Source organism: Thalassophryne amazonica, chromosome 7 (assembly GCF_902500255.1).
Source record: "Thalassophryne amazonica chromosome 7, fThaAma1.1, whole genome shotgun sequence".
NCBI lineage: Eukaryota > Metazoa > Chordata > Actinopteri > Batrachoidiformes > Batrachoididae > Thalassophryne > Thalassophryne amazonica.
In genome coordinates, this window is record NC_047109.1 from 104,494,327 (window position 1) to 104,506,996 (window position 12,670).

Consider the following 12,670-nt stretch of genomic DNA (forward strand, 5'->3'; position numbering starts at 1 on the left):
GTCCTGTAAAGCCACGAATGTAGCTCGTCTTGGGCTCACTGCTGCCGTTCAGTCAGATGGGGATGATTCCAGCTGTTGGTGTAAAAGCCCAGACGTGAGTAGGAGCTGGTTAGCCCCGCGGCGAATGCTGCTTGTGTTGTGAGTGAATTCTGTGAAACCCTTGTGCCAAGTGTTTCACAGTAGCCCTGGAGTGCTTCTGCTGTTGCAACAGATGGTAAGTTCAGATGTTTGTCTCTGAAGCACCCATAATATATGCTGCTTGCTAGATGCTTTTATCTAAAGTGCTCCACGGTAAACGTGAATGCATACATATTCGGTACGGCTGAGCCAACAGGGGCCACAATCGGTGAATTCATCTTGAACTCCAAGCTCTGGCTGAGTTTGTTAGCAGCCACTTGCTCATGCAGAAGCCCCCCTGAGCCCAGTGAGGGTGCAGGGGGATAATAAGAAAAGTTGTCAAGTTGGTGGTGACATTGGCTTAATTAAGTGTTTCACCGTGTTCAACTCTTCCTGCTCTCCCCAAAAGGAAAATCTGCTAATGACCAGACAAAACAAAGTAGTAAAACATCCAAGTCGACGATACCCTCGGAGATGAATGGGGAAAGATGCTTTAGGTCTAAGTGAACTTAAAGTAAAATTCAGCCGAGTCAAACTTTTGATGACAAGGGGAGGTGATGGCATCGTGGTTAAGGGTTGGGCTTGAGGACACAGGCTCCTCGGTTCAAACCCCAGCCTGGCCGGAAAATCACTAAGGGCCCTTCAACAAGTTTCTTCTGGTGTGTAGTGAGCACCTTGCATGGCAGCACCCTGACATCAGTGTGTGAGTGTGAATGGGTGAATGTGAGGCATAATCGTAAAGCACTTTGGACGTCTGATGCAGATGGAAAAGCACTATATAAATGCAGTCCATTTACCATTTACTTAAAATACAATAATAGATGGTCTAAATAGTGCAGCAGATACGAGTATTTAGAGCGGAATCCTGCAAATGGTGATAAAAGCATCACATTCGGCAGAAATAGTCCTCAGACAATCCTCCTTTGAAAAAACCAATTGGCCTGAATTTTGGCTTGAAAATTGGCTTGAATTTTCAGTTGGCGTTCAGGTAGAGGTCAATTGAAGAATTACACAGAGGTCAAAATTAAAAGATGCTCCAATCTTATTGAAAAATGTTCCACATTATTTGCCTTATCATTAGGATTCCAAAAAGGTATGGTTTGGAAGGTCTGTAACTGAATTCTATGGAGTTATGGGATAAAAACAGCAAGAATGGTGACAAAGGTCAGTGTCGGTGTGTACAGGGGTCAAAAGTTAAACTTGCTCCAATTTTGGTAAAAAGTGATGCAAATTACTAGTTGAGTTAACATGGTTTTAAAAAGGAATAGTTTGGACCATGTATCATCCTTACTTATCACGTTACGGGGTAACATATGTCACATGTCACAGAATCCAATAGACGTAGACCTTGTTTGACCTTTACTTTGGAGACCAAGCATTCAACACTGTCAAAACTATTCCATTTATTAATCCTATTAGCTCAACCAATAATTTGCATCACCTTTTACCAAAATTGGAGTGATTTTAAATTTTGACCCCTGTACAAAATGAAACTGACCTTGTCACCATTCTTGCTGTTTTTATCCCATAACTCCATAGAATTCAGTCACAGATAGTCCAAACTATACCTTTTTGGAATCTTTATGATCAGGCAAATAATGTGGAATATTTTTCAATATGATTGGGGCATCTTTTAATTTTGAGCTCTGTGTAATTCTTCAATTGACCCCTACCTGACCACCGATTGAAAAGTCAAATAGCCAATACGTTTTTTCAAAAGAGGAGTGTCTAAGGAGTATTTCTGCCAAATTTGATGCTTTTATCACCATTTGCATGATTGTTTCAGTTATCTGCTGCACGAAAAAGTTTTTTTTTTTAACTGTAAATGTTCGTGAGTCATTGAACTTAAGCTGACAGTGTTGACCTGAAAGTTGGTGTGAAAATATACTAAAGACAAAAGTCAACGTCAGAGTGAAGGTTTGCATCAGTTGTGGTTTGCATTTGTTAAATATAGCCCGTTAGTCAAACACGCTGCATTAATGCAACTATTTAAACATTGGTACTCTACCTTTATCTCTGAGGTCCAGTACTCTGAAAGAAAACACATTTTTTATGAATTTTTCCAGCATTACTTGAACAAGCAGCAATTGTTTTCATAAAATATTGGATACAAATATACAATCTCATGTCAAGTTGTTGGGATATCCTAGCACTGATCAAAACTACATATGCCGGCTCAGTTAAAAATGTATCAGATATTGATTACCATATTTTCCAGTGAATGTCACACTAAAGTATAAATCACACCTGTTAAAAATGGCTCTTGAAGAGCAAAAGCCCATATATAGGTTGCACCGGAGTACAAGTTCCGGCTGAAACGGGGAAAAAAGGCTTTGTTTTTTTGCTCCCTATGCGTAGAATGCCCAAACTAAACTGCAGTTGTCTCTGTTGATTGCTCTATTTTATAAAATCGAGAATGGAAATCTTTTGAACAGTGACTGTGTCTTTAAATTTTAAGCTGTTTTTAATTTATATATTGACACAGAGTTGGAAATGATTGTTTTATTTGTTAATTGCTTGTATTTCAGTTATTTTAAATGATCTTGATGTTTGTTTAATTTTGTCTATTATGACATGTGCTGCTGCCTTTCTTGGCTAGGTTGCCCTTGTAAAAAAGAGGCTTCGATCTTGTTTTTTTTTTTTTTTGTTTTGTTTTTTTTTAACCTGGTAAAATTATAAATAAATTCCCTCTAGTATCAGCTCTTTAATTTGGAATATTTGAATTGTTGTAATATACTTTTTGTGAATGACGTTTATTATTTTATTATTATTTTTATATTGTTTAGTGCTTTAATTCTCAGGAAAGTCCTATATAAATAACAAATGTGTTTTTTGTTTGTTGCGATCACTTGTTTTTATTACTTTTAGGAGCGTCTGTTGTTGTCGCTGTTACCAGCTCACATTGCTCGTGTGATGAAAGCGGAGATCATCCAGAGACTCAAGGGTCCCAACTTTGGCCAGATGGAGAACACGAACAATTTCCACAACCTCTATGTCCAGAGACACACAAATGTCAGGCATGTAGAATTGATTCACGTGTATTATACAACATACTGTACATGTGGTTACATATTGTAGCCTGTACATGTTACAAAAACTTTTGTTCTTCTGTTTCCAGTATACTGTATGCTGATATCGTCGGATTCACCCGCTTGGCCAGTGACTGCTCACCCGGAGAGCTTGTGCACATGCTGAACGAACTGTTTGGCAAATTTGATCAAATTGCCAAGGTGAACATATCAGTACTGACACTCCCCAATAAATCACACATACTCACAATGTCTCAGGCAAATGGAAGTTGATAGCTTTTGATGTATTTTGTTTGTACACAAGGTTTGCTTTTTGGTAGACATCCAGTCCATCCCTGCCTGCTAAATGGACATGGTCTTCTTGTTGGTAGGGTCCCCAACAGTGAGGCACCTGCACTCTTTATCATCCATAGAGAATCGCGCCACATGGCTAAAATGTTGTAGCCAAGGTTCCCTAACAGTGCAAGTTGTATGTCTGTTTTGAACCTCCCAAATAGCTGTTCATTTTGCAGAAAGTCATTCAAGTGGTTCCCAAGGAGCTACTGAAGAGACCTTAGACCAAAGACACCTAGTTGGCACTTTAGGTTACTGATTAGCATCCACATCTTGCAACCATACAGTAAGACAAGAAACATCAGGACACTAACGATGTGGACCTTCAATCTCCTGCAAAGATATTGACATCACCAAATACCTTGGTCATGACTCCGTAAGTGCTTTCCAGTCATTTCTCAATCTCTAAAAATGTAAATTCAGAGATGTGACTCTAAGTACTCAGTCAATCTCTCTAAAATTTTGACACTTTACCATATGTAGATACAATTGTGATGACTGAGTCCAGAAAGTCTTTGAAAGCCTGGATCTTGATCAGGGACAATCATAATCCCAGACACCCCAATTTGTCACTCGGCTTCTCTGTTGGTGCGACCAGATATGTACTGATTCCACAAAGATCATAGCATTGTCCTTTCTTCACTGACACCTGGATGCTCCAGCAACCTCACCCAACATCCAGTCCAGGGAAATACAGAACAGGGTAGCAGCTGGAACATGTCCCTGATGAAGACCTGAAGTCATAGATTCTGTCCCCACTCAGAGCAGCACTTGTACTGTCTGTGTCTCGGCTGGCTGTGATGTCTCGCAACTTACTGAGGTTCCCAAGATCTAATATCAGTGATGCTTTTTGATAGTCTTGCAGATTCGGGCTGATCTGTGGAATATCCCATGAATTTTACTCTGCAGTTCATTTAATGTTGCTGCACTTCTTCAGTGTCACAGGGAAACGTATTGTATTAATTTTTAAATATCAGCATTTCAAAAACAAAAAATGTTTTTTCTAGCTATAGTTTGAGCTGATATCCAGGAAGATGGTACAAGCCTGTCATAGAAAGTATGAACACTGACGTCTTCCATCAGCAGTGGCCCTGCCAGAGTTCAGACACAGTTCAGAATCTGGAGGGGGGGGTTCTTTTTTCTTTAAAGGATTAAAAGTAAAAGAAACTTTAGTGAATGTCAGCTACATCTTTATCTGAGCCGGAAACCTGTGTTACATGCAGGAAAATGAATGCATGCGGATCAAAATCCTCGGTGACTGTTACTACTGCGTATCCGGCCTGCCAGAGTCTTTGCCCAACCACGCCAAGAACTGTGTCAAAATGGGTTTGGACATGTGTGAGGCCATCAAGTAAGTGTCACTTTAATAACACGTTGTGTGAATTCATCTTATGCAGCATTATATTTAATATGTATCTTGACATATAGAGTAAATTTTGTTTTTACCAGAAGGGAGATCAGTTTGGGCTCAGATCATGGCCAAGCAAGGCAGGAGTGGTGTAGTGGCCAAGTGGTTAGTGTGATTGTTTCCTGAGCAGAAGATCACTGATTCAAGGCCACCCCTGCCCATTCTCCATGTAACGTGGAGATTTGTCAGGAAGGGCATCTGGCATAAAACCTGTGGCAAATCAGCATGTAGATCCATGTTGGATTTGCTGTGGTGATCTGCTGTGGTGATGGGGGGGCAGAGAGAAAGAGGAGAGCCCAAAGGGATGGTGATCCCATTAGTATCCATCAAAAACATTCTGGATCCACTGTGGAAAAAACACCAGGTTCATTTTAGAAGGTCCTCCACTCAGAGCAGCTTGAGAAATTCTTGAAAGTATTTGTTTGTCTGTTTGGAGCACTATACTGAGTAATGCTCTTAAACAAATCAACCAACAGATGCATAAAAAACATTTTTTGCCATCCTAGTCATACTGAAATGTCAGCAATCAAGCCTCAAAGGCAGTGTGCTCATCTTTGACAAGTGCCTTTTCCCCGCTTTTTCTAAAACATCCTTTTTTTTGAAGAATTAGTGAGCCCAGGAATCAGAATAGCCTATGTTCACCAAGTATTTACAAGAAGACAAGGAATCTGACTCCAGTTTGAACTGTACTCTCTCTGTGTGAGCATGTATAAAAATACACTAAATAATTAACAATAAGAATGTGCAAAAAAAAAGTCATGGCAGCCATGCCAAGAGTTAAAAAAAAAAAAAATCTCTAGTATGTTGAAACAGGCAAGGAAATAATGCAAACAATATACTTTTCAGGGGAGGTGATGTTCTAGTGGTCAGGTTTTGGGCTTGAGACCAGATGATCCTTGGTTCAATTCCTAGCCGGACCTTGGGCAAGGTCCTTAATCTCCTAGTTGCTCCCGGTGTGTAAGGCAGCACCCTGACATAGGGGTGAATGTGAGTCATTAGTGTGAAAAGCGCTGTGAGCATCTGATGCAGATGGAAAAGCGCTATATAAATGCAGTGCATTTACCATTTATTTACTTTTTAAAATTTCAACACTTTAGCGATACTGAACATCTGATCAAATGCAGCCATCTCTGTGTATTTTATTTATTTGAATTCCTTTCTACCAATTCATAGCTCTGTTGCGTCGCTCTTAGAATGCAGCTGAGGGTAGTTTTTTTTTTATCTCTGTTGTATCCAACACAGTCTCACAGCAAGTCATGATTCAGCAGCACAAAATATACATGAATCTATTGTTTTGTGATATTGTGACGAAAAGCACCTCATTTTTCGTCACGGCAGCACGAATTCATTCTAATTCATTCCGTGATGGCTGCACAAAATTAAAAGTGAAGCGGGAGAGTCGAGGTGGTTATTGTTAGGGTTGGGGGTAGGAGTAGGGTTAGTAATAGTGAGTTAAAAAAAAAAAACCCTGTCACAAAAATTTGACTCATTTCGTCACGGGAGCACAAAAAAACGTGAGACTGGGCTGTTGTACACTGGTACACTTGTACACCGGTCTACAGCCAAAATGCTTCTGAAATAAAGATACTCAAACTTCACTAATTCTGGGCCACTGAGAATGAAAATGTTGTTTGAATTTGTTGATTGGCTGTAGTTTTAAGAAATGCTACTAAGGATTAATATATAACCCTTTTGCTGATTTTTAAAGTGTTACAAAAGAGAACTGGTGAAATATACAAAGGGTCAGAGAAACATAAATAAGACCCATGTTTATGATTTTTCATGTCAACTCTACTGTTAACACAATAGAATTATGTAGATCCAAAATGTAAAACCTTGTATATCTTGGAAACAGTAGCCAATTAGCCATTGTTATTGTCATATTTGAATTCAACATGCCAAAATCCATCATAAATAGCACATTTTATTTCTGAAGCACACAACTTCTAAATATTTGTATACCAGTGAAATATGTTTTATGTAATCATAAAAAAGCATGAATGCGCTAATAACTACACTAGACAATTTTAAGGTCTGGAGAAAAGGGGTTTGAGGTGGTTTAGGGATGTACTGCTGGTTACCTGTTGATAACAATGTTTATTCTTTTCAGTAAAAACTTTTGAAAATGAGATTTATGTCATACATGTAAATGATCAAAGGTGAGTAAAGTACTGAGTAAGTAATTATCATTACGCCAACAGAGGAACTGACATTTCTGATCGGATGCTTCACTCCACTTTATATGCAGTAATAATGCAGAGAATTTCCCTTTTTTGTTGTAGTTTATACCTGCGGCCCAGTGTTCACAGGTGCTTGTTTTGTTGCCTGACAGGAAAGTGCGGGACGCCACGGGGGTCGACATCAATATGCGCGTTGGTGTGCATTCTGGAAACGTCCTGTGCGGTGTGATCGGACTGCAAAAATGGCAGTATGACGTTTGGTCACATGACGTCACACTGGCCAATCACATGGAGGCTGGAGGTGTACCAGGGTAAGTGTCTACAAAGGCCGCTCCTCCACCCAGAAGGCAGCATCGCGCTATGCGATGTTATTTTTTTTCAAATATATGGTGTCCAACTTTGCAGATGAATTCAGATTTTTTTTTTTTTTTTCTGTCAAACAGGCGAGTCCATATCACCTCCGTAACACTGGACCACCTGAACGGCGCCTACAAGGTGGAAGACGGAGATGGGCAGGAGAGGGACCCTTACCTAAAGGAGCACGGAGTCGTCACTTATCTGGTCATTAACCCAAAGGTATAAGAGGACGTGTCAAGTTTGTTCAAATTCCTCCTACACGGTTTGTTTCTCATGGTGTGCAACTCTTCAAGGTGGATCATCGGAGCCCACAGCACCACTACCGGCCCAGACACACTCTGGACGGGGCCAAGATGAGAGCCTCGGTCAGGATGACCCGCTACCTGGAGTCCTGGGGAGCAGCCAAGCCCTTTGCCAACCTTCACCACCGAGACAGCATGACAAACGAGAATGGAAAGATCAACACGGCTGTGTGTAATATGTGCTACATGTAGTACATTGCGTTTGAGGTGGTGGAGCTTTTCGGCGACACCGTGGAGGTAATTGCTTTCCTCTTGTTCTGCATCTAGGATGTGCCGATGGGCCAGTATCACTTCCAGAGAAGATCAGAAAGGCAAGCGGCTTATTTTACAAATCCAGCACAAATTTCTCTGACAGGATAGTCCCTGAATCTCAACATCGTAGCAAAAGATGTTCAACAAGACGTGCGCTTGACTTTGATATGTGTGTGTGACTAATGTTGAATTTCAAAGTTATTATGATCTTTTTTTAAATTCTTGTTATCTGTTAAAGAACAAAGTCCCAGAAGAAAAGGTTTGAAGAAGAACTTAACGAGAGGATGATCAGGACCTTTGATGGCATTAATTCACAGAAGTAAGTTGAATTTTTAATATTATAGTATGTCAAGTAGGGCAGCATGGTGGCTTAGTGGTTAGCACTGTTGCATCACAGCAAGAAGATCATGGCATCGATTCCCGCCTGTGGCCTTCCTGTGTTCTCCCCGTGTTTGCGTGGGTTCCCTCTGGGCGCTCCGGCTTCCTCCCACATGTATTTGTTTGTCTATATGTGGCCCTGCGACAGACCGGCATCCTGTCCAGGGTGTACCCCGCCTCATGCCCTATTTCTGCTGGGATAGGCTTCAGCACACCCCCCCCCCCCCCCCCCATATACCCCAATTGGAATAAGCAGGTGAAGATGAATGAGTATGTCAAGTATGTTTTTGAAATGATGCTGTCTCCTTAAGGACAACTGATTAAACATGATAAAAAACTTGTTTTAATTTTCAGCTACAGAAAATCCAATTAAGCAGAAGAAGTTAATCTAATTTTTAATACAATGTGCTCCTTAAACACTTGGTCCCTGAGGTGCAGTGTTCTGCTGATTTTAGCAGCATTAAATTTTAAATACAACTGACTACATCACTCTGTACATGTCAGATCAAGTCCTGGACCACATGTTGAATCTGTGTGCCGACACACCCACAAACTGTAGGCACTGAGTTCTGGTTGAGAACCACCCCTAGGTAGATGGTCCATGCCCAACTCCGTAAAGTAGCCATTAATCTGCTGCAGTTAGGTGATATGTGGACATCCTTTTGACCTTTTCCAGTTTGTGGGGTCATCAGCACCAAGGCACCTGTATAGTGGATCTTGCCCAGAGAATTGTGCCATATTTCTAAAATGTCATCATTGATTTTTGCTACAATGCAAGTAGTACATCTGGTGTGTGTCCCTATACCTAACTGCACATTAAACGCAGCCATTCCAGTGGCAGCCAAGGATCTACCAAAGAGAGAGAGTACCAAAAACAGCAGGTAACTCAGTTGGGGTACCAATATGTAAACCTATGTTCAATTCCTGGCCATGTTATCTGCCTGTGTTCTTTGAGACACTTGATGTGCCCTGTCGCAGCTGTAAATTTCCCAACTGTAACCTGCGCTGGATTGGTGTCGCATCCGGGGCCAGTTGTAAACTCTTGTCCACTTCATGTTAGAGTATCTGGGAATAAGCATCAGTGCTAGTGACCCTCAGTGCCTATAGAGGACTGGTTAAGGTCCACCTTACACAATCATAGAGTGAGACTGGAAGCATCAGAACCCTAATATCTGCAATGTTAAATACACCTGTGTACCAAAAACTGATACAGTTTTTGATGGCTGAGTCCAGGAAGTCATTAAAATTCCCGGATCTTCATCTTGATCCAGGACATTCACAAAACCCAGACACCTTCAACTTTTCACGCATGAGGATACAACAAGCAGAACCAGTCAGTGTAACTGTACATAACACAGTATTGTACACATTTAAGATGTTTGCATTTACAGAATGGCCCCCAGATTCACTTGGCACTGCCAACTGGCAGAATGAGGCAGTTGGAAATCTTTTTTCCCCCCCATTACTGCTTTGTATTTTGACAGAGAATAGAGTTGTTCTAATGTTATATGGAAACATTTTGAGGCTCATCATCACCAAGAGGAGACTTGGATTGTGAGGGAACATCATCAATGGCATTTTAGCCATGTAGTGTGTTTGAGTATGATACAGTACATGTAGGTGCCACAGTATTGAAGAGCTCAGCAACTGGAAAAGGTCAAGATAGATGTAACTTTGGATAGGTGGGGATGGACCAGTGGCTGTTCTGTAAGGTGGTGGATGCAGTGGTGCCAACACATGCTCCAATATCTGACATGACCTTCATCTTGCCATAAAATATGGTTGAAATCAACCCATCTTTCTTTTTTTTTTTTTTCTTTTTTTTTAGGTGGAGTGTTTTCAAACAGGCAATTATAATAGAAACACAGGGGATCACCTAATGCCCCTCTTCATCTGTTGCTTAGCAGAAGTAATTGGATTTAGAATCATATGTGCTTCTATGCCACTTTCTGTAAACCAGGGACCAGCTCTGAGCACCCTTCCATTCTCTTGGATGAATTGGAGTCACTACTGATGCTCTTAGACACAATTGGATGATCATCTACCCTGTCCAATAACTGATATAATTGCCCTTCCATTAATACACTGTATGCGTGTGTGGGTGATTCTTTAACTACGGGCACTATTGGCCTTGTAAATGTATTCCACCACACCATTGCCTTACAATATAAAGCGCCTTGGGGCAACTGTTTGTTGTGATTTGGCGCTATATACATGTGCTCTGATGTCACTGTTTATCTCCATAGAAACTACCCAAACAATCTTTCATACAAACTGTTTAAAGGGACATTACAGTGTTGTGGTGGAAATTATGGCAATAGTGTGGGACAACTACAGTTGTAACAGTTGTATGACATTGAATACCCCAATTATGTTTTGATTATTTTACTGATATTTTATTCAGAGATATTTTAAAACATTAGAAAAAATGTTTCTTTACCATTCATTTTTTTATCATTGAAGATCAAAAGTCTGGGTGTGGGACAAGCACAAAACGGCAATATTTGCATATAATGATGCTGAAAAAAGGTGAAAAAGTCATCATAGACTACTAGAACAAAATTCTTAACACACTTTCATTGTAAAGATAACTATAAAAGTGTGAAATTTCCCTTTTTCTGTTTTTCATACAATATGATCAAAGGACATAATAAGTGCCCGTAGTCTAAGAATCACCCGTGTGTGCACGTGTGTGTTTTTGGGCTATAACGATGTCTTTTTGTAGACAGTGGCTAAAATCTGAGGACATCCAGAGAATATCGCTCTTCTTTCACAACAAATCTTTAGAGAAAGAGGTGAGAACCCGTCTATATTTGTATCATTTACTACATAACAGAAATGCTGTAAATGGTGGTTCAAGGTGAACTAAAGATATTGAACCTGCACTTTGCTCCCCGGGAATTCAGATAAATTACAGGGAGTGACATGGTGTCTGGGTTGTGAAGTTTAGAAACTTTTGAAGTGAATTAATTTTCAGTTATGAACACTTTTTGTTGCTACCTGAACTTGTTTTTTCTTTTTTGTGTGTTTTTAGTACAGAGCAACAACCCTTCCAGCCTTCAAATACTACATCACCTGCGCCTGCTTGATCTTCTTTTGCATCTTCATTGTGCAGGTTCTGGTCCTGCCAAAGTACGTGTGCTTTATTTTACAGTGTAGACCAAAAATAACTGTTAATGCTACATCATGTAATACACATTTCTTGAATAAAGAAAAAAAAAATCACTGAATGATGCCGATAATGTATTTTTGCCTCAAGGACAACTGTGTTGGGAATATCGTTCGGAATGGCTTTCATTATCCTGTCCTTGATCCTCTTCATATGCTTTATTGGACACTTTCTGGTGAGTTGTTCATTATTATAAATCCACTATGAACATCAACATAAATGTTGTGTGTTGCATGATGTTACATGATAAGACCGTTGCATGCTGAATTATCTTGCTGTGTTATGGGAATACAAATCATCTAAATGTTCTGCAAGTACAGTTTGTGAAATACACACTTATGTGTGCAATATAAAGTTGACTCTCCTGTCAACATTATGTTCACTCAAGTACATGCAATAAGCTTCAGATTGGCACCAGCTGAGTGATGCTAGAAATGATCTTTGCAGAGTTTGGACAATCTTCACTTAATTTTAGCAGATTTTAATGCTGACTGTTAAATTACTTGCTGCATCACACCAGCAATTCTGCACATACGTTTGTCACCATAGCGCCACATGGAAGCATCATAAAATTGTGTATAATTGGGGGAAACACTAATTGCAGTGCCTTGCAAAAGTATTCAGCCCCTTGGTATTTCACACATTTTAATTTGTTTGCCATTTCAAATACAAAAACTAAATCAGCCTTCTCAATATAAAAATTTCTAAAATTATCTTCCTTTAACTCAAACTCAAAGTAAATCTCTCCAACTTGATATAAATTAATTAAAAAATATAAAAGTCAAGATGATGAGTTGCATAAGTAAGGTGGATTTTTATTTTTATTATAAAATCAATAATCAATTTTATTACAGCATTTCAGAATGCATCATAAATAAAGGAAGCAGTATGGGTATGATCAACCTAAACACCAATAAAGTCATTAAAAGGTCTGAAATGGATTTTAGTTGCAAAAATATTTTTGTTGCTTGAGGGCTAATATGCATCTATTCCTGCACTGAAAGCCTGCAACACATTCCAACAAAAGTTGGGACAGATTAATTATATGAATATTTCCAAGTCACCCAATAAATCTTTGATATGATTTATACCAATCATTAAGAAATACAAAATTCTGATACTGTATGTATTAGGGATGTCCCGAT

General features: G+C 39.7%; 1 protein-coding gene across 2 annotated transcripts in view; it reads left to right on the forward strand.

Moving 5' to 3' along the window:
* Positions 1-12,670, forward strand: part of adcy2a (adenylate cyclase 2a) — a 173,085-nt gene that overhangs the window by 92,767 nt on the left and 67,648 nt on the right. For both annotated transcript variants that reach the window (XR_004561937.1, XM_034175261.1), the window contains exons 5-15: positions 2,986-3,134; positions 3,236-3,347; positions 4,703-4,830; positions 7,220-7,378; positions 7,511-7,643; positions 7,718-7,894; positions 7,994-8,037; positions 8,217-8,297; positions 11,082-11,151; positions 11,391-11,488; positions 11,616-11,700. Coding sequence is in view for 1 of the 2 variants with exons in the window: in XM_034175261.1 (XP_034031152.1) it covers positions 2,986-3,134; positions 3,236-3,347; positions 4,703-4,830; positions 7,220-7,378; positions 7,511-7,643; positions 7,718-7,894; positions 7,994-8,037; positions 8,217-8,297; positions 11,082-11,151; positions 11,391-11,488; positions 11,616-11,700 (1,236 nt within the window). In the remaining variant the exon portion in view is untranslated. The remainder of the gene's footprint in view (positions 1-2,985; positions 3,135-3,235; positions 3,348-4,702; positions 4,831-7,219; positions 7,379-7,510; positions 7,644-7,717; positions 7,895-7,993; positions 8,038-8,216; positions 8,298-11,081; positions 11,152-11,390; positions 11,489-11,615; positions 11,701-12,670) is intronic.